Raw genomic sequence first — 26,068 nt, 5'->3', positions numbered from 1 at the left:
TACAATTCAGGATCGGATTAAAACACTGAGTCCCTAGGCTATACTTCCGGAACTGGTGTAGCAAGGAACTTTTAACCCCGCGAATTATTACCAAGGGGTAATAATGCCCTAAGGAATTATTACCCTCCTACAAATTCACAATAATTTGAAATGTTTATTAACGTAAAATCATACCAAATCAAAAGATATATCAAAGAAGCACTCCGACGAGGGGGTAATAATACCCAAGAGAATTATTACCCCCTATGAACTGACAATAATTTGAAAAGTTTCAACGGATACTCACACCAAATAAAAAAAATCAAAGAAATACTCCGACGAGGTGGCAATAGTCCCCTAAGAAATTATTACCCCCTACGAATACACAATAATTTGAAAAGTTTCAACGAAAACTAATACCAAATAAAAATATACATCAAAGGATCACTCTGATGAGTGATAATAATAACCTAGGTAACTAATAACTCCCTTCGCATTCTCAATAATTTGAAAGCTTTCAACGGAAACTCATAGTAAATCAAAACAAACATCAAAGAAACATTCCACCGAGGATGGTAATAATACCTTGGGACTTATTACCCCACTACGAATTCTTAATAATTTGAAAAGTTTCAACGGAAGATCATAATTAATGAAAAGATACATCAAAGAAACACTCCAACGAGGGGGTAATAATTCTCTAGGGAATTATTACTAGCCTACGAATTCCCAAGATTTTGAAAAGTTTAAAAAGAAAATCATACATATCGAAAGATACATCAAAGTATCACCTCGATGAAAATGTAACAATATCCTAACGAATAGTTTCCTCCTCGGATTCCCAACAACATCAAATGTTTAGTCGAAAAGTCATAACATGAAAAGATACATTAAAGAAACAACGAAACGATGAGTAATAATACTTAGGGAATTATTACACCGTACGAATTCTAAGTAATGTGAAACCTTTTAACGGAAAATAATACCATGTTCGAAGATACATGAAGAAACAGCTCGGTGAGCGGGGTAATAATACCTTAGGGAATTATTACCCCCTCAAGTTTGCAATATGTTCAAATGTTCGAAGGGAAAATTATATATCAAGATAAAGATCATAATATCACCCTCACGAGAGCGTTAAGAATATTCTAGTTTATTATTATCCGCTCGTATTCGCAACACCTACGTAATTTGAAATATTTGAACGGAATACCATACCATATGAACAGCTCCCTTAACCTTTATTTTACGGCTTGTCAGTACACTGCCAGAATGGTAAATCCGTTCTTTCCCGCGTGGCACTGTACTGACACAGGCGAAAGGTCTACTTTGACCCGTGAGCACACCGGTTGAGAACCAACGGTTTTGGTTCCTTTCACTATGGACTATCTCTTCATACAATAAGGCACATCATTTAAAAAACAAATATGTGTGCTCGCTTGTCAAAGTAAACATTTCGCCTGTGTCAGTACAGTGCCACGCGGGAAAGAACGGATTTACTATTCTGGCAGTGTACTGACAGCCGTAAAATAAAGGTTAAAGAAACATCCCGACAAGAAGCGTGTAATATTACCTTACATATTATAATTCCCGTCGAATACCTGATAATCTAGGATCCATTTACTTGTGGTGTGACGTCAGATTTGAATTTTATCTACCTGACGATTTTAGTCCAATTTTTGTCCATTTTTGTTGAGCTAAGGAACTTTTTCTACAATTCAAATTAGCATGGAAGGGCATTTCAAAATTTTCGCGTATTCGATCATCACCTGTAGTGCGACATCTCCAAATTTGAATTTCAAGTAGAAATTGAGCCACTTCGATCATCTGTAGTGTGAATTTTCAAAATCTGGATCGTAACAAGTTCAGAGTTAAGTCTAAGTTTTGTAGCACTAAGGAAAAACAACGTACCGTCCAACTAAAAAAGAATATTAGCCACTTCTATGACCTGTACTGCGACATGTCCAAATTCGAAATTTAACTAGCTCAAAATTTTGTCTCTCTTTTTTCACTTTTCGTGACACGTTTCTTCTGTACTATTCAAATAAATGAGAGACAGTCGTTTAAAATTTGGAGTGTCCATTTAGTTATAGTGCGACATTTTCAGATATGAATTTTAAATAGTTTTCTATTTTGTACTAATTTTGTACTTTTGTGTACAACCAAGATAAATTTATATACCAATTAAATAAACGAGGAGAGCAATTTTAAAATTTGAGGCTGAATTCACTTGTAGTGAGATAGCTTCAAATTCTAAATTTAGCTAACTTAGAATTTTTTACTTTCCCGCTATTACTACCCCCTCGCTGGAGTGTTTGTTTGATGTATCTTATGATTAGGTCTGATTTTCTGTTGAAACTTTTCAAATTATTGAGAATTCGTAGGGGGTAATAATTCCCTAGCGTATTATTACCCTCGTCGCCGATGTGTTTCTTTGATGTATCTTTTGATTTTCTATGGTTTTCCGTTGAAATTTTCAAAATTTTTAAAAATTCGTAGGGGGTAATAATTCCCTATAGTGTTTTTACCCCCTCGTCGGAGTGTTTTTTTTTTATGTATGTTTTGATTTGGAATGATTCTCCGTTGAAACATTTCAAATTATTGTGAATTTGTAGGGGGTAATAATTCCCTAGAGAATTATTACCCTCGGTAATAATTCCAAGGGATAAAAATTCCCAATGTAATGTAATTTGAACCATAATTCTGCTTACCAAATTTGAAATTGCTGTTCTAACTGGTGTTCATTTTGTTTTATGCGTGACGTAACTGTACTTTATAAGATTTTAGACTTTAATTATGTTTCAGGATAGAAATATAAGAACAAAATGATGAAGATATTGGGGATGATACTGATGTGCATGTAGATGTAAGACACTGGTGAAAACCTATGTCAATTTTTTCTTTATCTTCCTTTACTTTTTCTTTCTCTGTTCTTTTTTCCAGAAACGTTTGAAGCACTGAGTAACGGAAATGTCGTGTTTCCGGAATAATGACAGAAGATCATCGAATAAAATTGTGCATAAATAGTTCTATGATGATATTTTTAAATGACAGATATCTTCCTAATTTTCATCTCCGAATGCACAATGGATTTTGGACAACCTGATATTATGAAATTGTAACTTACATATACTCGATATTACTCTTATTTTTGTACATCGCAACGTGGCATATTTATTATTGTATTAGATTAATTAGCTGATTGATCAATTAACACGAGTCCAATATATATTTCCAGGGCTAGTTTTATACATGACGAGACTTTAATGTGCAACAGGAAACAGTACACGAATTTTAATTCGAGTACAGCACTTTTGCATCAGCAAATTAAAATCAGGAAGATTATGTGCTTAAAATTCCCAATTACATGTACACTCGAAGAAATACATATTTTCCATCTCACAATACGTTTAGCAACATTGCACGCACCTAAGGGTAAGTTCTTCAGAGAAGACACTTAAAGAGAAGTGATATATTGCTTGTAGCTTTATGTATTTGTCTTGCAGCCGAACTATACACAACGAATTGTGTATGCCTTTTGTATCCCTTCCTTTCTACCCTGGCTATGTTTGCGGAAATATTGTTTATTTTCAATTTCTGTATTGGATTCGTCATATTGAAGCATCAAAGAACCAGCTACTTAAAGTGGTTATAAAGTATATTAGCACGAGAACATAGGCCCATGTCTAGTTAACGAATATTATGAAGTAATAAGCTACTTCTTTCTTGTATGATTGGAGAGGTAACTGCATTCGAATTTCGAATTTTGATAATTCTGGATGCAATCTCTCTTGAAAACTTCGATTTGCTTTCCCCTAAATTGCCTCTCTTTCTTAGTCACATAAAGAGAATACTGATATTAACCAAAGTCAGTTATTTAACTATTGGTTAATCAATCAGAATGAATGTTGTTTCTTTTCACTATCTTTGAATCACTGTGCGTCTCTGTAATGTAAAATTTGGGGGGGGACATCAAAGAAATTGATTTAAATGGTATTTCCTAGTCCAACTTGTTTATTATCTTCGATTCAATTTTTACCCTTCTGCTTACCTTCACGGATCCCCTGAAATATATCAAGAACTCTGTTATAATCATTCACAGCCTGAATATTATATTCCAAAAAATATTCTTATTCATATGTTATTCTATCGTTAGTAGATAATTAAATTAGAATAAAACATTGAATATTTTGTACTACAAAATATTGGGGGGACGTGCCCCCCTCGTGCCCCCGCCAGAGACGCCCGTGGTTCAGTGGTAGTGGGCTTACTTCTAGTGGAGTCCCTGGTCCGTTCCCCAGCCACGCAAATGTGTAATGGACAACATCATATCCGTGGGTTTTCCCAGAGCACTTACGTTTTCTTCCATATTTCATTCCAACAATTCTTCCATCATCACTCACTTACTTCAATTAACTATCTCCGTAGTCTCTTAGGGCATTAACGTGGGACGTTAAACATAAATATTTCATTTGTTTATTTCTAACCACAAGAAGTTCTGTATAAATGATTATCCACTAATCAAGTCTGTTTTGTTTAAATAGTATTATCTTAATTTTTTTACAATGTTTAAGGAAGTCCTCAAAAAACCATTTTTTTCAACCGTTACTGTTTACGATAGAAACAATTTGTGCTAAACAACAAATGATGTCCTATTTCCTCCCAGTTTCTTCTGTCCACAATTTTCTCAAAGACTGTAATTTAATGTCGACTAATCTTATTAGGAGCCATTAAATATAACGCGATTCTCAACAAACTATGTTTGTAGTAGATATTGAGTTTGTGGCTGTAAGTGTTCTCGGTGTTCCCCGTTTCCTCACACTTTCTTTAGTCCATCGTTTTTTGAAATGCTAACTTTTCCCTACGACTTTACACTACGTACGTGTACGATGGTTCGCTTTCCGAGTATGCATTTTCTTAATAATTTAAATCCTATTCGTGTGTTTTCTAGAGATTCTCCCATTTCCTCCCACTTTCTTCACTCCACAATTTCATTCATTTCTCAAAGACTATAACTTATCACTACATAAGTGTGCAATGGTTCGCTTTCCGACCATGTATTTTCATAGTAGTTTAAATCTTATTTGAGGGTTTTCTCGAGGTTCTCCCGTTTCCTCACACTTTCTTCAGCCCTACATTTTTCAAAGATAGTACCTTATTATCGACTAATCTTATTAGGAGCACTTAATTATATCGCGGTTCTCAACAACTGCGTTTGTACTCCATAATGACTATTTCCGTGGGTTTTTCTCGAGGGTTCTCCTATTTCCTCTCACGTTCTCATCCGACCATTTCTCAAAGATTGTAGCTTATTACTACGTAGGTAAACCGTGGATCAATTCTTGATATGTACCCATATCTTAAAAATAATGAAGTACAAAATCTACAGCCTATATTTTATCTTGCAGCACAGAGACTTAAAATGAGCAATCACAGGAAAAAAGAAACAAAGCACCGAAACAATCTATAACGCACAATACTATCAAAATATAGGGATAAGGTAAATGTTGAAATTTATATATGCCTTTATTAACAAGAGGGCAGGTTATTCAACAAACGTCAATTAAGATTTTCCCTGGAAAAATGCAGAAATTCTTTCATACAAAATTGACAAAAAGATGCAATGTTTCTACATCAATTAAGAGCCAACACATCTTCATAAAAGCATTTACATATTCACTTAAGTTTTGCAGATGACATCTACATAATATTCTGGAATATATCGGACATGTTTTCCATATATTGTGATTGTCATTCACAGTTAGATTGATTGTCCAGTTCATACGTTGACATTTCATTGCAACGCATTGCTAATTAATGTGCTGATTACAAATGGTGATAATGACGTATACTGTCATTTAGTAATGCATTTAAGGTAAATGGGCTTACAAATGCAATGTTGTCAGAAAAACTTTTCATTTAGTTTTTAACACACAATTTCAGTAATCATTTATGTTCATCTTTGTAGCAATACATACGGAAATTCGAGTAAAAGTGTCATTTCTCTCGCGCTGAATGAAATACGAGAGGTCAGCAACACGACAGGGTAATGGCAGAATCCTTACGTCACAGCCGCTTTCACCCTATCAGTCATTCACTCACACAATTTCCTCTAACGGACACCGGAATGAACTAAGAGGTTAGCAACATCACGGACTTTATACGTCACAGGCGCATTCACCATCTCATCCGCACACTGAGTTTTATTGTAAACTCTTCAGTTGCAGCTAAGCAATCCAGCGAAGCGGAAGGTTTAGAGTGTTCAGAACTTCCCAAGCAGATGAACGAATGAAAAATACATGAATACATTTTCCTTACTTCCCTCACCTGTATTCAAGCTACGCCGTGGCTAAGCGGTTAGCGTGCGTGCCTTTGGCATCGCAGTCCCGAGCTCAACTCGCATTGTCAATGAGTTTCATATATAGTAATGATTACGAGAGAAAAACAAACAATATTAGGAGATCACTTTTAATATATCAGGTGCCCTACGGTTATTCTCTACAATGGGGAGGGTTCTGTAAGCACTGGGGGGTCATATTTCACGCTTGCATGGACCATTTGGGAGGTCAGGGGCTCTTTTTCACATTGGGGGCGCAGAAGGGTCCTGATACCATTGGGGGTCATATTTCACAATTGCATGAACCATTTGTGAGTCCAGCGGCTCATCTTTTACATTGGAACCGAGGAGGGTCCTTAAAGCACTGGAGAGCATTTTCTACAAGGTGAGGTGTTATAGGGACCATAAGAACCATGTTTTAACAACAAGCTTTTCATACACTACCTAGAATCGAACGTGAAAACTCAGCGAACAACTACTTTTTATTACGTTCACACATAGTGTTCGAGTCGAAAAAATCTTGTGGGTAGATCAGGGGTTCATTTTTTACATTGGAGACCACGTCGGGACGGAACCGATCACTACTGGATCTATAACACAGGAGCACTCTTCTCAAGCCATGCTCCATGCTCATGCTGACCACAGCAAGCATGAAAGGTCATCAACTTCATCCTAATGTCATTCAACTTTGTGCAAAATAGTTAAATCAAATTAACGATCAACAAATTAACACTACATGAATTTCTCTACCACGTTAACATCTGAAACCCATTACGAAAACGTAAAACATCTCGTTTAACGCTTTATCGGAAAGCGTCTGACGACTTTCCTAGATCTTTCTACTCAGCGGTGGGTTAACAAGTTGAAGAATAGTGACGAAAACCTCGAAGACGCATCACTTGCCGGAAGACAAACACATGTACAAAATGAAAACCTTCAGGCAGCAATTGAGGCGAACAGTGGCCACACATATGAGAAACTGGAACTATAATTCAGTGTGAATTGGGAAGCCATTCGGCAGCACCTCCATCAACTTGGGAAACACTACAAGTTGGGTCGTTGAGTTCCCACATGATTTGACTTCGCGTCAAAAGGCAACGCGAGCAGACACCTGTGTTTCTTTGCTGTGTCTGAGGAAGGAGTCATTTCTGGAAAGGTGCTGACATGTGATGAGAAGTGGGTCCTGTTAGAAGCTTCAAGGCACCGTCATAATTGGTTAGAATCTCATGAACCGGTTCCAAAATAGCCGAAACCAGTACTAACCCACAAGAAGTTCTTCCTGTGTGTTTGGTAGACTGCTCGCGGCATCGTGTATTGGGATCTGCTATCAGATGGTCAGAGCATCAATGCAGATGTGTACTATCAGCAGTTGATCCGTGTTTAAGAAAAACTTAAAACTGGTGTCAGCAAAGGGGTCCTCCTATTCAGTGGCGGCGATTGGACGTTTAAAGTGGGGGGGGGCAGACATGATCTAAATATTTGTATATCAATCTTAGTTTCCACAGTTGTTTCTAACACTGTTTGACGAAAGGTTGTATAACTAATAGGATACTATCTTTTTCGGTTAAAATACCGTATATCGTATTTCATATTTTATTAAGTAAATTCACAAACCAAAGGAAGTAGGTACTAGGCCTTTGTACTCTTAAAGAACGAAGGTGTAAGAAGAGATTTGATTCCTTGCTCATGAACATCTTAAAATTCTGTCTGGAAAATTGTGTGATCAGATTATTTAATACCAAATATTCCAAATATAATAAATAGAAAGGATAATATTAATCATAGTAATGAATAATATGGCATGTTTTGCAGAAGTTGTATTAAAGTGGGGATTAATGAATAACTTAATTTTTAATTCCACACATGCTATTAAATATATGTTACTCTTAGAAAATGAAAGACAGTAAATACTAAAGGCATATGCGACGACATTTAAAGAAATACTCATCTTTGCAGCTTCCCGAAACATGTTCGTTGCCATTAGATGCAGTGTTCACTTTCTTGGAACATATCAAAAGACAAAAATACTTAGAACCACTCTACACTCTAGTTATACAAAATAATCCTAAAACATAGAATTATGTTGAATTCACTACATTTGATTGTATATACACTCGTACACCTCTAAACACACCATTTCACTCGTACATTACACTGCAAAACAATGGAAAAGGTAGTTGTTTCTTATTACTCTCTTTTTAATCAATATTCCTTACTATTAGAAAGAAGAGAAGAAATTTTAGGAACAGTCAATTTTTGAGCAATTAAAGAATAACTTGTGACTTTTTTCTTGTGCGAAATGTGCTCTCAATTAGTTTCAAAGCGGCTGACTAACATTTCGAGCCCTTGTAAGAAGTGAAAGTATGCTAGAATTGTTGTGCTTCAAATTTTATTTTTTTTTTTTCGTGACAATTAAAACGCGATTCCTGTACCTTTCTTAACTCCACGGAAAAACAACCAATACGAACTCACGCAACCGCAAATATTATATGGCACCATTTTTTCTATGAACCAGTAATACATACAAAAACTTTACATTTCCAAATGAAATTATATACATTAATGCGGTACTTCAAAAAAGTAGGGGGCAACTGCCCCCCTTCGCCCCCCTAATCGCCACCCATGCTCTGTTACAGGACAACGCTATGCCCCACGTGGCTAGGATGTCCCGAAACACAATTCTACACTTTGGATGGGAAATACTATTGCATCCGCAACACTCCCCGGATATTGCACCTGTTCCACTCCTTGGACAATCACCTTAGAGGACGCCAGTTGAAATGTCTAGTAGAGGTGAAAATGCACTTGATTCCTTCTTCGCTTCACGGCCTATCAAGTTCTACCGCGATGGAATCCATGGTTTCCTGAACGTTGGCTGATGGAGGCAATTTTTTGATATTGCAGGTACTCCCATGCGCAATAAAAATTGCGCGTATACTGTAACTCACGATTTTTCGCATTTATTCCATTTTCCTTACGTTTATGGGTAAAATTCAGTTATTAGTATGTAGAGATACTAGAAAGCAATCCATCTAAGGATATATTTCCAAAAATATAATAAAATAATATAAATATAAGCAAAAAACAATATTTTCCTCGCTTTTGTATATACTGGCAATCATGATTTCTAGGGATTTTTTTCAGTGGGAGACTAAATTCAGTAGGGGAGTCGAGCAGTTGGATCAAGGAACGGGATAGTGGAGTAAAATGTTGCATTTATTGGTTAAAGCCTAGTGTGTAAATTGTCTGCCAAATATAAATTGACTTCTGTAACCAAGATGTCGCACGGAAATATAGAAACAAAGAGGAAATCTCCTGTCTTGAGGTTGGAAGTGACATGCGCTATGGATATTAGCATTTATTTGTTAAGAAAAAGAGAACAAGCAAAAAGTAGTTTCCGTGCTTAGATGGATAGCGTGGTGGATTAGTAGTTCTTACACTATTTTGACACTAGATCGAATCCCATCCTATCCCATCCTTTTTTTTTACAAAAGATTATAATTTTCATCTAAATCAGAACCGAAGCAATATAATAAGGATACAACTTATTGATATTTTGCTGTAATGACGTATTTATCCAAATCGTGATGAAATGGACTAGTTTGCCATTATTTAAAAAAACTAAAGTAAATTATTGAAGTTGGCTTCTCTTTAGCTTTCAGCTAAAAAATATTTTTTCTTTATAAGACTATACTTCATAAGGCAAGGTCTGTGATCATACCCACAAATTTAGCCAGGGAGTGAAAGGTAATTTTTTATACAAACATTTTACAGATTTAGGTGCGTGAAACACCAATACACCATGGTCTCGCTTATCTGACCTTTCTTTGTTCCATATACCGTATGATCCGACATACCATTGCAGATAGCACCAATCGGTAAGAAGAATTGCAAGTTGTGGTCTTAATGTATTTTCATACTCTGGAGTCTATCGCCTTGCGCGCCCGTCTACACCTTGACTCATATGTCTATCATTCAGTACAGACACATATCCAGGTTTTCTATTCGTGTTGATATTCAACACGAATCCTCGTAAGCACGTAATTCTAATGTTTTAAAAATATCAACAACAACAACAACAACAACAACAATAATAATAATAATAATAATAATAATAATAATAATAATAATAATAATAATAATAATAATAATAATAATAATAATGCAACAGTTCTGTATTTGTCTTAAACTTTTTCCTACTTTTCACTTATAAACCGGCTTACTTTGGAAACTGCATTATAGCACAAACAAAATGAAACATGTTTTCGAGAGAAATGTAACTAAAGAAAACTGCTACGTACATCACAAACAAAAATAGCAAGAAGACATTGATAGTATCGTTGTAATATATTAAAGTTAAAAACAGAACGGAAACGAAATGTTAGTCCTATTTAAAACTGTTCTTTAATTCCACCTGGTATAACAGCAATATGGTATGTTCTTAGAATTATAACAAAACAACAGCACATTGTCCAAAGTTTGGACACTGACTCCAAGTAAACTGATATAAAAGAACCTCAAAAGGGTAAAAGCAAGGTTATTAAAAAGTGCTTGAGTTTCGAGGGTGAGAGCCCTCAGGCCCTCACGCTGGATACGTCCCTGATTGAGTGCAGTGCATTTATTTGTTATAAAACATGATTATTAGATGCGTAATATGTAAAATTATATAGTAAGACTATTCATGGCTTTGGATTGATTATTTTAACAAAAGAGACACTGACCAAAGCTTAAAACCCACTTTATTTTAAATTATAATTTGTAACTGTTTCGGATATCTAGCATATCCTTCTTCAGACACTATCGAAATTAATGAAAATACAGACATATATATAAATATTGTTATGACAAAGTTTAAATTATTTAACCGTCATATATATAGTCATTATTATGAAAAAGTTTAAATTCTTTAACAGACATATGTATAGTTATTGTTGTAGTTTTTTATTTTTATTTATTTATTTATATTTTATTATTATTATTATTATTATTATTATTATTATTATTTCTTTTGTTTTCTATTTACTGAGGCCTTCAGCCAATCCCATAAGTCTTCGTTTTCATTTTCCAACTAATCACGTTCCTTCATTTTTTGTTTTTATAAGGGTCTTTTTTTCTTTTTTTAATTTATTTTCTTTTTCTCTATGCTATTCAAACTTCCTTGCCATAATTCATTAATAGGTAAGCCCCCTGTCCAGTTCATCAGTTTATCTCTTCCTACCTTCTTTATCCAATCTGCTTCTTTCCACTTCCTTATTATCATTCTTTTCTCCATCTCCAATACTTTCGTCTTATCCCAATTGATTCCGTGATTCGTCTCCTTAACATGTTTGTATATGGCATTGGTATCTTCTTCCTCCTAACATCTATAGGGTATGGTGTGAGGACTGCGATATGTCATATATAGGAGAGCCAGGAAAGAGAATGAAAGAAAGGATAAAACAACATGAAGATGATGTTAGGAGGAAGAAAGATACCAATGCCATATACAAACATGTTAAGGAGACGAATCACGGAATTAATTGGAATAAGACGGAAGTATTGGAGATGGAGAAAAGAATGATAATAAGGAAGTAGAAAGAAGCAGATTGGATAAAGAAGGTAGGAAGAGATAAACTGATGAACTAGACAGGGAGCTTACCTATTAATGAATTATGGCAAGGAAGTTTGAATAGCATAGAGAAAAAGAAAATAAGTAAAAAAAGAAAAAAAGACCCTTATAAGAACAAAAAATGAAGGAACGTGATTAGTTGGAAAGTGAAAACGAAGACTTATGGGATTGGCTGAAGGCCTCAGTAAATAGAAAAAAAAGAAATAATAATAATAATAATAATAATAATAATAATAATAATAATAATAATAATAATAATAATAATAATAAATATAAATAAAAATAAAAAAGTACAACAATAACTATACATATATCTGTTAAAAGAATTTAAACTTTTTCATAATAATGACTATATATATGACGGTTAAATAATTTAAACTTTGTCATAACAATATTTATATATATGTCTGTATTTTCATTAATTTCGATAGTGTCTGACGAAGGATATGCTAGATATCCGAAACAGTTACAAATTATAATTTAAAATAAAGTGGGTTTTAAGCTTTGGTCAGTGTCTGTTTTGTTAAAATTATATGATAATTTGACTTTTAATATGTCTTTTCTTAACACATCCGTATTATCCGGTGTTCTGCCTACCTGTTTATGTTAGATAAGCGAAACTACTGTATTTCCAAAGATAGCATATGCATGAACTAGAATTGTATCATTCTAAAACAGACCGTATGTGAAATGCTTATATTAAAAGGGTGGAATAAAAAAAAACAACATAAATACTGTTTTGGTAGCGTGAGGCAAATTAAAAACAATTCAACATATTTCCTAGGTTTCAGATGATCATCTTGTGTGTCGATGTGTATTCATTTTTTAAACATAGTGTTAAAAGTCATACCATTCGCAATATTCCTAAGGAAATCGAAAGAAAAACTATGTGCCTCTTGTGGCAAAGTGGCTTAAGTGCATGGTCCGAAACCGATTCCCACCTTAAGGTATAGATAGAGTTCCCATATTTAAAAATGCAAATCCGGGATGCTACTAAATTACGAGAATCTTTGAAATGCTTAAAATTGAAAGAAGTGTTGAATACTAATTAACTTTCCTCCATTAGATAGATTTGTTCAAGTATTACGTTATCACATTTTTATTCATTTCAATAAACCTTCTTCCAAGGGCGCTGATTTCTCTGTATTTATTTGGGGGGGGGGCATTCAAATGCAGAAGATATATATATATATATATATATATATATATATATATATATATGAGGATTTTAAGACAAATCGCACTCAAATTATGCTAAATATTGTATATTCATAAATAGAAACGAGGCCCACATGAGCTTTGGGGTCCCCGGCCCCACCAGCACTCCAGGATTGGCGCCTTGCCTTCTTGCTAGTTAAGCAAACGTAAGCAAATTTTTTTTAAATTTTTTTTTTAAGATTTGTTGTGTTTCGTGAAATAACAGCAGTAATTTCCTGATTACCTGACCATCTAAATGAATGTTTTCACTTAGAGCCATCCCGTGGATTCGCGTTGCCTAGGACTATAATAAATTAAGGGTCAATAATGAAGATGAGACTTTCATATCAAACATGAAGAGACATGTGGATTGGAGATCTTTTTTTATTCGGACTTTGATTTTTTTTAAAATCCACGATGGGAAATTATATTATGAGTACAATTTTCGAAAGTAATAGTATACGATCGTAAAAATATCTTACAAAACGATGGTTTATTGCAAAATACTTTGACTCAAAGAATAAATTACAAGTAATAAACTTGTTACTTTTCCTGAAGAGTCTAAGTCTTGAATGAGACGGAGGCTGTCGAGCGTAGTGCTTCGAACGATTGCCTCACTTGTTCTACCTTCCCGTGGGGCAGCCTTGATTTGAGGGGACAAACCCATGCCGTAAGCGTCGATGGATCACCGATAGGCAACTAGCGACTTGTCCCCGCAGCGACTATCGGCGGTGGTCCCACTTCCGTTTTAAAAATTATACCACCAGCTGCAGAGAGGCGACGGAACGTCAACGAACCACAAAATTATTTCCCTAAAATACGTTAAATCATCTATATGCGTAATTTGTTTGCTTTTAGGTCAGTCTAAAATGATTTTAAAAAAATTAAAAAAAAGTGCCCTGAGCTGGGCGCGAACCACCAACCTTAGGGTTACTAATTGCGTGTACTTGCGAATTCGCCACGGAGGCGATTATTAAGACACAGCTTGTAGAGTGATAAATCGTTGAAATCCTTTTAATATTTCTAATCAGAGTGCTCCTTTAACCGTGTATATTTGACGATAACAGTTTGGAATCAGATCAAATGCACTCGCCTTGTAGTTTTATAACAAAATGGCAAGCGTCTATTTACTTTTTTCATAGTTCTCCCATATTCACTAGCTAGTAATCGGCGACAGTTGCCATCTAAATTCATACAATTATACGCACCCATATCAAGATTTTTCATTTCATGATGTAAAGGCAGGAGTTACTCTTGGCCCCCGGAGCTCAAGTATTGTCCTTATAATAAAAATTCGTCAGGTAAAAATAATATATAATAATAACCGTATGCACATGACTGGCGATAGTTCGTGTTGGTCCCTTTGCGATTCTCCGTGACAAATCAAAGGAGTGCGGATCAAAATGAAGTACTCGTTATTACGCGGTGGTAACTTCAATACCCCCAATTCTAGATATCTGCTTCGACTCGACGAATCCCTGCCATCAGTGGCACACTAGCGACAATCGCGTCGCTATATCGACGATCGCCATTTACCAGCAAGTGGGCCAGTAGTGTTGGCGACGTTTACGGCATGGGGAAGCAAATAAACTAACAAACCAATAAATAAATCTAAAGCCTTCTAAAAATGTTTTCCCAAAATTTACCTCTAGCAAAATAATTTGTTGGTATTCCAGAACTGTAAATTCACCTTTATTCATAATTTACTTCTATCATAGTTTTTATATGAGAATGATATGTCAGAAATTGTAACACAGGTCATTAATACTTTTTTTCTTTGCTTTAGTCAGATTTAGCAGTTTTACTTAACAGTCAAGCAATTTGGATCTGTGATTTTAGAGTTTCAGAGATTTCCTTAAACTTTTCATTTCTACAACAGTTTGCAACTAACACCATTAACGTATCCCTTTCGATATTTCCATAGGTAATGGTTCGGTCTCTCCCAGTATATTTCAAACAATAAACTACAGTGTCTTACTCCATTAATCCAAACTACATTTAATATCCAACAACTCTATGCATTTTCCCTTAAATCTGCAAACTTTCTACTAGGTTAAAACTAAGCAGTTTCTATTTTCTTCTTTTTTGCTAAAATAAAAGTGTTCTTTAGACGAGCTAGAAATGATGCATAGGGTATTATGCATCATTATGTCTAAATTATGTTGCATAGGGCATTTTATGTAGCATATCATTTGACAGTTGAACACTTTCTTCGTACATTGAAAGCAACCGGGATTAAGTCCTTCTACACTTACATGAGAAGTAAACAAATTCTTTTTAATTCATGGAATTGTGCCAATGCACTAGGTCCAGAGAGTTTTTAAATTTAAGATAATAATAATAATAATAATAATAATAATAATAATAATAATAATAATAATAATAATAATAATAATAATAATTATTATTATTATTATTATTATTATTATTATTATTATTATTATTATTATTATTATTATTGACTTAAGTTGTCCTGAATATTGTGCAATATTTCACAAAAAGCTTTTATTTTGAAACAAATGTGTTCGATATCAAGTTTTCATAAAGTAGTCACTCTCTCCTATAAATAATTTCAGAGGGGCCGCGGTGGCTCAGTGATAAAGTGTTCACCTTTGGTGCATGGGATCCGTGGTTCGACCAAGGAATTTTGTGGTGGACAAACACCATGTGCATGGGTTTTCTCGGGGTTCTTCCGTTTTATCCCACTTTTTTTCATTCCGCCATTTTATTCATTTCTCATCATCACCGTCTCCTTTAGCCTAGCTCGTATAAGCGTGGGTCGTAAAACTTAAAGATTTGATTTCAAATAATTCCAACCCAAACAGTTGCAGGAAGTATGTCATTTCCAATAAAACAAACTACTCTATAAAATTGTGAATATTATTATTTTTTATATATACAATTCTAGCGGACTTTATTTCTAAATCGAAGGGTAAGAAGACTAAATTCACTCTCTTATTATTATAGATTCATTTCAATTGAAGCTGTTAAAATAGTTGGGAAAAGTTTGAAAGCCATACTCTATAATCCTGTGTGCCACAACCGGATAACACGGCACACTGGCGTGCCCAGCAAAATGAACAATATGAAGCAAATTTTGCCTATTATTTACAAGAATATTTGTTGAGTTTATTTTATTTATTTTTATCAACGATTCTTCCACGGATCAGCTGTCTGTATACAGTTAAACAAACAAGTATCACATTGAGAGAATGAGTGTAAATATTTACTGTAACAGTAATAGAAAGGTGTATTTTCTTATATTTTCTACCGGCAATAACTGCATCCGGTCTAGAAAGCTGGAACTAACAACAAAGGAACCCGATGTGCCAACCACACACCACCCTATATTCGTGAGTGTCACAAGTCCCTTACTATGTCTTGGCACCCTAAGGGTTGTTGCCTTCAAAGAGACAGAGAGAAAGAGAGAGAAATAACTTACGTCCATTGCACTTACGTGCTTAAATAAATAAATTATGTAAATAACTGTTTCGTTTTCTGTTTTTTTTATTATTATTTTATTATTATTGTTATTATACATTTCTTAGGAAGTTCACTGCCATATGTATACAAACGGTTCTGCCGTGCAGCGCCTCGTGTACGATTTTCCATACACAAACTATATATTCCAAGTTAGTTGTGTTCGTTCTATAGGTGTGTTTGTAATTAGATGCATATGGCGTAGAAGTGAACTTTTAATGTCCACGCTAGGTATATGCAAAACCATAGACAAATAAATTTATGAACAAAGACATTTATGGTTCTAAAACAGAGGACTAAAATAAAGAATTACTGGCGGATTGTTGCTCGTAGTGCACAGGTGATAACGGTTAACAGTGTTAAATTTAAACAAATCAAGTTCTAATTAAGCACTAATTTAACTTATAGTGTACAGTGGGGAAGGTTTAGGAGTTCGCTAGGATAGTTACAATATCGAACCCAGTGAAATGCACTGCAAACCTGTCCGCAAGTCCCCCGTAATGTTCAACAGATATTGTGTATTAATTCTCATTTCAGTGCAAACCTACATAGGCCTGCTCACTTCAATACTCAACGAAGGTGCAGACTATTCATGAGTTGCAGTATTAAACTCTCTCACCAACTGTATTCTCTTAACATGTCTCCCAGTCATTACAGTTTTTGATATCTCAATCACTTTCTAGTAGGATAGCTTTACCTTGAGACCACTGATTAACCTGGTATTGTATGTTTCACTTTCTTACCTTTGGAGTTGACAATCATCGGTTGGACATTTCACTCGCAAGTATCTAATATTAACAACGTTTCTTCTATAATTTCGTAATAGTGTATCATTTGTTTGTATTATTCATTAGCTTGGTTAGGTTCTTTAAACACTTCTCTCTTTGCACCTACTTATTACCTATATCTTAACGTTGGATAAAAATACACTAGCTCTCACCGGGAATCAAATCCACAAGCAATGCACTTGAACGATTTGGCCACAGCATTTTAAAAAGAAGTTTCGATTTTGTTAGGAAAATTGTGATTTAAAACTATATTTAAGAATGGGTACGGATGAAACGCACTGAATTTTCTCGCTCGAATTTCTTAAACTGACTCGTGTTAGGCTGCAGCTATTACTGAAACATTTATTTGGGAAATGCGAATAAAATAATGTGTTTTGGAAAACTTTGTTCGAAGCAACTTACGTCCAAAAGTGAAGTGCCCATTGGTCATATTTCTGTTAGAAATAACTTATGCCATATATTAGAATTATTAAGGAAATAATTGTATGTGAACTATGAGCAAAATCGTCTGAGAAAACCGTCAAAAAAGTCATCCCCAAAAATAAAATATCCCTTGTGTATCTTTTCAGAAGAAACGAGTTATGCTATATATGAATACGAACAAAATTGCCTGAGTCGTTCTCGACAAAATCGCAGGGTAAACCTTACTCCGAAAAATAATATACCACGTCTAAGTTTTTAAAGTGTTGGAATTATATCGTTATGTTATTTATGTAGCATTTATTTATGAAATAAAAAATAAATTCCGTCAGGCGTTGATGGGGAAAACTGTCGGAGAAAAGTAACCTACCCCTTCTGAATGTTTCCAGGACGAACGAGTTGTCATATTGTCAGGTTATTAATAATACATTTATTTATGAAATATTATTGAGAAAATTGTTCGAAAAAACGTATCCCATATAGTAAATGACACCTTATGTACTTTTTCAGAGCAATGATTCATACTACGGTGCAGGGTTTTAATAAAATATATATTTGTAAAAGATAAGCAAAACCTTTACAGCTGTTTTTGAGACAATTATTTTAAATTTTCATCCTGCAGTAAACTACCCTTATTTTTAGGTGTCGGAGGATATTAGAATTCGAAACGATAAAGTGTTATAAGAACTTCATGTCTTGAATTCGGTGCAGATACGTCGAACAATATGACCTCTATTTGAATGCATGTAAAAGCCTGACGAACCGACAGACGAACAGATGGACAGACATCAAAATAACTTTTTCGATATGTGGGGGCGTGAAACTTGAATTCAATGAAATCTCGAATTCGATTTTTATCACTATCACTACAATTTCTTCTTTCGTCGATCGAACGTGAAAACGAATAGGAGTACAACGACACGTAAGGTAATAATTTGTAATCCCCAAAATTTAATGAGTTACGTTTAATGTGTTGCAATGTTAGGAAGAAAGCTTATGCCTGTTTGTTATATCATTTTAATACCAGTTTTTCACGCTACTATATAATGTAGAAATATGGTATGATTATCGTTCATATTCAAGCTAACTTCTGGAAATATTCGTGTTCCGCATACATAGATCTGTATAATTTAGTTTCGTTCAACGATAGCATTCTTTATTCCTTACATAGACTTATGATTGCATCTCTTGCACTTGTGCATATAAAAAAAGAGAGAAAGCCGATACTCTAAAAAGAAAAAACACAAACACACACACACATAAACGATAATTTGACATCAGCTTTTTCCTTTCTTCCTTTTTTTCATGACAACAAAGTATTCATTCGATGTAACGTCATGTCGATGTAACAAGGGGTAAGACTGGAAAGACTGTCAATGTCGCGTATGTTCTTTTTCCTGTTCCTGACACACAAATCCGAAGTGAGTGTCTGTTGTTCAAGAATGGGCAGGGGAGGTGCATTATACAAGACCATAAACTGAAAGCAATCGCTGTTTCCAATAGTAGGCCTACACGTATTATAATACTGAATAAATACGTTGATTAAAAGATACTATCAATAAACTATTTCCTTATTATATTCTTTCGGTTCTTATCAACATCAAAATTATACACTTCCGATAATGTTTTGTAATATATATATATATATATATATATATATATATATATATATATATATATATATATATATTGGTCTAGGAATTAATTCGTGCGGTTGGTACGCACACATTGAAGCTGTAGTACAAACACAAAATACATAAATACCTTAAGAAAAATATTGTCCATCGCTAGCCACCACTTTCGCCCATCTGTCAGGCAATGTACGGATTCCGTGGCGAAAGAAGTCCTCATCCTTGGAAGCGATCCAGTCAGAGACCCATGTTTCGATATCTTCTGAAGAAGTAAACCGCTGTCCAATCAAATCGTTGTTCATGAAATCGAACAAGTAGTAGTCCGAAGGAGCAACGTCTGGTGAATACGGCGGGTGGGGTAAAACTTCCCATCCGACATTTTCTAAATAGGTTTTGACCGGTTTTGCGACATGTGGGCGAGCGTTATCATGTTGAACAATAAGTTTATCATGTTTGTTGTCCCATTCTGGTCGTGTTCTGACCAGAGCTTGCTTCAAACGCATTAATTGTCGTCGATAACGTTCTCCATTCATAGTTTCACCCGGTTGCAGCAGCTCATAGTACACCACACCTTTCATATCCCACCATATGCACAGCATAACCTTTGCACAGTGAATATCTCGTTTTGGTTGTGATGGACCTGGTTCACCTGGTTTCACCCAGGCCTTTTTTCGTTTAGGGTTCTCGTAATGGATCCACTTCTCATCACCCGTAATAATTCGATGCAGAAACCCCTTTCTGCTCTGTCGTTGAAGCAGCAATTCGCAAATGGTTTTTCGTCTTTCAACGTCTCTGTCTTTCAATTCATGTGGAACCCAATGTGACATCTTTTGAATCATTCCCATGGCTTTCAAGCGTTTGGAGACTGTTGTTTGATCAACGCCTAATGCTGCTGCAAGTTGTTCCTGCGTTTGACACGAATCCTGCTCGAGTAATGCTGTCAATTCTTCGTCTTGAAATTTTTTTGGCTGTCCAGCTCGCTCTTGGTCTGCCAAGCCGAAATCACCACTTCTAAACCGTGCAAACCACTTCTGACACGTTCGCTCAGCTAGAGCATGGTCACCATACACTTCCACCAAAATACGATGACTTTCAGTCGCACTTTTCTGCATGTTAAAGTAATGCAGCAGGACACCCCGCAAAAACACTTTATCAGGCACAAATTGCGCCATGTTCACTTAACTACAAACTGGTGTTGTTGACGCTTTAATCCACTGCCCTATACTACGAACGATACGCGATGACAGGGGTTTGCAACACATGTGTGGATACACGGAACTGTGGGACGCTCCGTTCGTTGCGCCATCTCTTGTCCACCCGCACGAATTAATTCCTAGACCAAATATATATATATGGGATTGGGTTCGATCTCGTGTCAAAATAATAAAATAACAGCTAGTCCTCCACTCTATCCACCTAACCGCGGAGACTACGTTTTGTTTGCTCTTTTTCTTAACAAATAATGCTCATAACCATGGTGCGTATCGCTTCGAACCTTAAGCTAAGAGTTTCTTCTGTTTAATTCTATATTTTCGTACGACATCTTAGTTACAGAAGTTAATTTATATTTGGCAAACTATCTAGACACTGAGTTTAAACCAATAAATTCAATATTCTACTTCACTTTCCAGTTCCTTTCTTCGCCTATCGCCCCTCGTTCACTGCCTATTGTAAATTTCCGTTCGCAATGGTGTTCTGCTACTGAAAAATCCCTCGAAAGCATGATTGCCAGTATACACAAAACCTAGCGTGATTTTGCTTTTTGCTTATATTTTTATTATTTTGTTATAGTTTTTGGAAATATCTCCTTAGGTGAATAGCTTTCTATTATCTACACATACTAATAACTGAATTTTACTCATAAATGTAAGGAAAATGGAATAAATGCGAAAAATCGTGAGTTACAGTATACGCGCAATTCTTGCGCATGTGGGTATGTCTTAGCTGACATATTGATGTTCAAGGGTGGTGGGCGAAAAACCGACAGAACTTTCATGGTCACCTTTATAAAATTGTAGTTTCAGAATTAATATATGGATAATCTTGAAAAATATGCAGAGAATTTCATTCCTCCCGATTAAGCAGTTTGTTTTATTCAAAATATATGTTTGAATTTCATGGTTCCTTCCTACGTAGTAGATAGTAGTAAACTTTCCCTTCTAAACAAAACATGCCCCCGATGATACACATTAACAGCGTTGTTTCTTCCTCGCCTTGACTCGACCAACAAACTTACCTCCAAAATTTCGACTTCTGAAACTAGTCCAAACTAAAAAATATTAAATTCAATCACATGAACCAAGGAGTATAATTTCAATAACAAAAAAGATGTGCTCTAGAAACAAGCTTAAGACAAACGTACCTCTGACAGGATTCAAAGTAGCCTGCAATTCCAATTTCAGTTACCAAGATTCGAAGACATGCGTACTTCATAGCAAACATTGGGTTAGGATCGATTATCTCACGAAACATAAATATTTCCACGGCCAATTTTAGGTAAGGTCAGGACGCACTTATTTCCAAATCCCGACCATCACTAGCTTCAACCTGACCCCACTCAAGAGATCCGTTCCTATAAAGTCTCTACAGACTACTTCAAAACATAAACATAAATCGTCAGAACACCTCCATTAAGTTTAGACATCTCTCAAACTTTTTAGCTTCCTATTCAATGCTACATTATTTAGCTTTAGATGGTAACCCAAGTTGATAAGTTCTGTTATGTATTGCTGAGCCAAATTAAAGTTTTCAAGGTCGCTTTGTTCAATCGTTCTGAAGAGACCTCACCTAGTAGATCTCTAGCAAAATTAAAGGTTAAATACCCCTATTTAAGGACAATGAAGAATAAGTACGAAGTTTAAAGTTTAGGCTCTCCAGGACAAAGGATTTAGGTGTAAGGTGCTATGTATGACAAGTGCGGGGTCAACACCTTGCGTTCGGATGTAAAGTAGAATCAGGAGTTGGTCAAAAATATAGTCACTTAGGGATATAAAGTGAGGTATAATATAAAACTAAGGATATGGCCAAGAAAGTAGAGTCACCTTAGGGATAAATAGTGAGTTATTATGTAAAGCTAAGAGTATGTCTGAAATCAACATGTTCTTTCGTCCAGAAAATGGTTTAGTACTTCTGCCAAAAATTGATTAGGTTCCAGGGCAAATGCGCTCCACCCAATTTTAACCGGAGTGTAGAAAACTTACATAACTATAATGTATCCCTCTCAAATTTCATAGTTTTGGAACCATTTACATTCCTAAAATTTTGAGAAGGTTGTTCAAGTTATACGAGGATTAGCATTACTCTCGTAATCGCGACACGCTAATTTTCTCCCGCGAGTAAAGACGGAAACCTAAGGAAATTGGTATACCTCGACGACGAGATATTCTTCGACCGGTCATATGTACTCATGTTCAGGTAACACTTGATTTTCTTTCCTCCACTACGCCTGCCTTAGCCACTTCTTGTGGTCTTACTTGCAGACGCATCTGCCCCTAACTCTATTTAATCTCTCTTATTACTACACTGGTGTCCAAAAAGGTAGCGTAATTACGAAAAATAGAAAAACTTGGGAACGCACAATGGGAACAGCGGCATACATCCGTCATAGAACAGTGCGATCAGAACTGACCTTGCCACACAGGAGAAAGCGTATTGAAGATCATACAAGGGCTGCTGGAGGGAGGGAAGAGAAATGCCCGATGAAGAGCTGATAACAGCACACCACACCATAGTCGATTGCTAAGTCGTGTACAAAGCAGACGTGTTGGTAATAGTGTCAGTTCGTCGTGAAGGCTTCAACGTGCCAAGAGAATCACATTAGACCCTGTCTTGCGGGACAGGATAATTGGACGGCTGGAAGCTGGGCAAACACAAACGGAGGTGTCCAGAACACTGAATGTACCAACAAGTGTGATCTCACGGCTGTGGCACAGGTTTCAAGCCACCGGTAACATCGAACGTGCACCCATTCCGGACGCCCAGGAGTCAAAACCCCTCGACAGGACCGGTATCTGTCAGTAAGAGCACCTCGAAATAGGTCGATGTCAGCACAACAACTGTCATCAGAGCTTGTATCTGCTACAAGAGCACATGTTTCAAGATAAACGGTGTACCGGCGACTGCATGAGGTTGGTCTTTACCCAAGACGCCCCGTCGTGTGTGTTCCTCTCTCTCTCTCGTGTGCAGCGCAGAGCCCGCTTGAGGTGGAACCAAGAACACAGACACTAGACCATGGAACAGTGGGGTCACGTTCTGTTCTTGGATGAGTCGCAATTCAGCTTGCAGTCAGATTCTCGAAGGACACTGATATGGAGAGAACAAGGGAGGCGTTACAACTCCCAGATTTGGTGGTGGGGGCGTGATGGTTTGGGCATCATGCTGAATGGCCGTACTGACCTACACGTCCCTCAGGGCGGGACTTTGACGGGCCAGAGATACGGTGATGAGGTGCTGGAACCGTATGTGAGACTGTTTCGGGGTGCAGTTGGACCACCATTCATATTCATGGATGACAACGCACGTTGTCACCGGGCAGGTGTGGTGGATGATTGTTTGGAGGATGAAGATATTCGACGCATGCCACAGCCTGCACGGTCCCCAGACATGAATCCAATAGAATATGTCTAATATGCATTGGAAAGGCGGATTGCAGCTCGACAGTCCCCACCACGAACGATAACGGACCTGTGTACTGCCCTTTGGGCGGAGTGCCCAAGGATACCGATGGACCTCATCAACGAAGTAATCGGAAGCATGGAACGACGTTGTGCAGCCTGTGTAGCCACGCGGGGTGACAACACGCCTTACTAATGCTTTTGATCCACCACAAACTCATTTGTCTTCGTGACACACAAATTGGATCGTTTTAACTATGGTGAGTTTTATCAAATAAAGGTGTCTTGTGTCTTTTCTTCTTCCCATACACACTTTTTTCACGCAGGTGTCTACGTTTTGGATGCCTGGGACCAGTCAGGTATGTTTGGTCCATGTGGACTAGGATTATGCTATCTCTTTGGATGTGGACTAGGATTATGCTATCTTTTTGGACACCAGGTATAATTCATCTCTGCTACCTTTTCTATTTTCCCAATAAAGTGGAGGTAGGGCTTATTTTCTTTTAGCCTGATTCCTAATTATTATATCAGGCTGTAAATTCCTTACTTAGATGCTTCTGAACTCAATTCTATAACTTAACAACAGTTCCTGTTACCAGCGTGTAATTGACGCGCTTCACGGTCTCTAACACACATTGTAAATAACTTTATTGTCCCTCCATTTTCTACACATTCTACAATGAGAAATTTATCTGATATTGTGTCTTAGAAAACCGAGATTTACTTTCAGGCACGTAGTCGAGATGTAGTTATTACGTTTCTATCGCAGAAATGTTCTGATTACGCAATTGGCGAGAAGGTATTTCGATCTGCAATCTTTTATCGTAGAGCTCTCTGACCCGAACTGCATCTTCTCACCAATTTTATAGATTTAATGCAGGAAATAGTTTAAAATACGCTTGCTCATGTGGACATGCATCATGTACACTTGTTTCAAAAAGCTACTCTTTCATACATCTTTGAAGATGTATTCTAAATCTCATCTGAAGCGGAATTAAATCAAATAACCCTGTATCCTCTATGTTTGCTTAAAATCTTATTTGAAGCGTAAGTAGTAAAATATACCACTTACTGTTGTGAGAATATACTTGGAAAAATATAGGTGTTCTGTGTTACCACAAGAGTACCTGACGCGAATTCATAAATTATTAAAAGATTATAGTGTTTGTGTAGGTAAGGCATCGAATTAATGTATGCTACACTTTTGTTCAAGGACATTTTGATTGAGTCCATTCTTTTCTTTAAGTTCTTTATTGTCACTTGTAACTTTCTCTTATAATTCCTAGGTTTGCAAGAAAGGTATCTAAGGGACGGATAATAAATGCCTACGTTTATTTCAATGCTACCTGAAACTTACGGAAGATATGTGCAATACTTAAACTTTTTTTTTTTGGGGGGGGGGTATAAACACTCAAGTACACAGACAGACGATATGCATCATAATCTGTTCTAGAGCCTTCTTATGTAGGTGTTAGCAGAATCATTTTCTACTTGAGGTAAGAGTTGATATATGCTTGATTATTATTTTCGAACTCAATTTATAATAGAACTTCTCTTTCATGAGATCACTGTGACACAAGGAAGAAACGTAAGATCAACACATAGCCCATATTACTTCCAAGTGAATTCATTCCATCAAATGGATCTCCTTTAATCTAAAGAGCATTATCGTGAAACATTAAGATTAAAAAATCAATTTCACCTTCAAATGACTATATGTTTTGGAAATGTATTCCTTTAAAGCTTTAATTAATTAACATAATAATGGAAGGAATATTAGGAAAGCTTACCTTCACATGTTTTACCATCAGGGTTGAGTTTATAGCCGTGGTAACAAGAGCATACAATTTTTTCATCGATTTCTTCACAAACATGATCACAAGGTCCTCTTCCATTGCTGCACACCGTGAAATCCCCAGTTGAATCTTCAAGTTAGAAAGAATGTTACTATTATAACATTACATCACAAACGACAATAATAATAAAAAGTTATATAGTATTCGGACAACACATCG

The 26,068-nt window shown here is 36.0% G+C and overlaps 1 protein-coding gene across 1 annotated transcript in view; it reads right to left on the bottom strand.

Moving 5' to 3' along the window:
• LOC145662734 (uncharacterized) overlaps window positions 1-26,068 on the bottom strand; it is a gene marked incomplete in the record, with an annotated part of 1,843,005 nt that overhangs the window by 946,037 nt on the left and 870,900 nt on the right. Inside the window, 1 exon segment of the mRNA XM_081728599.1 lies at window positions 25,844-25,978. Within this exon segment, the coding sequence (XP_081584725.1) occupies window positions 25,844-25,978 (135 nt within the window).

The sequence above is a fragment of the Thermobia domestica genome, chromosome 10 (assembly GCF_964235325.1).
Source record: "Thermobia domestica chromosome 10, izTheDome1.hap1.1, whole genome shotgun sequence".
Taxonomy (NCBI): Eukaryota; Metazoa; Arthropoda; class Insecta; order Zygentoma; family Lepismatidae; genus Thermobia; species Thermobia domestica.
The sequence above is the reverse complement of the archived record's forward strand: the minus strand, read 5'-3'. Positions and strand labels throughout refer to the sequence as shown.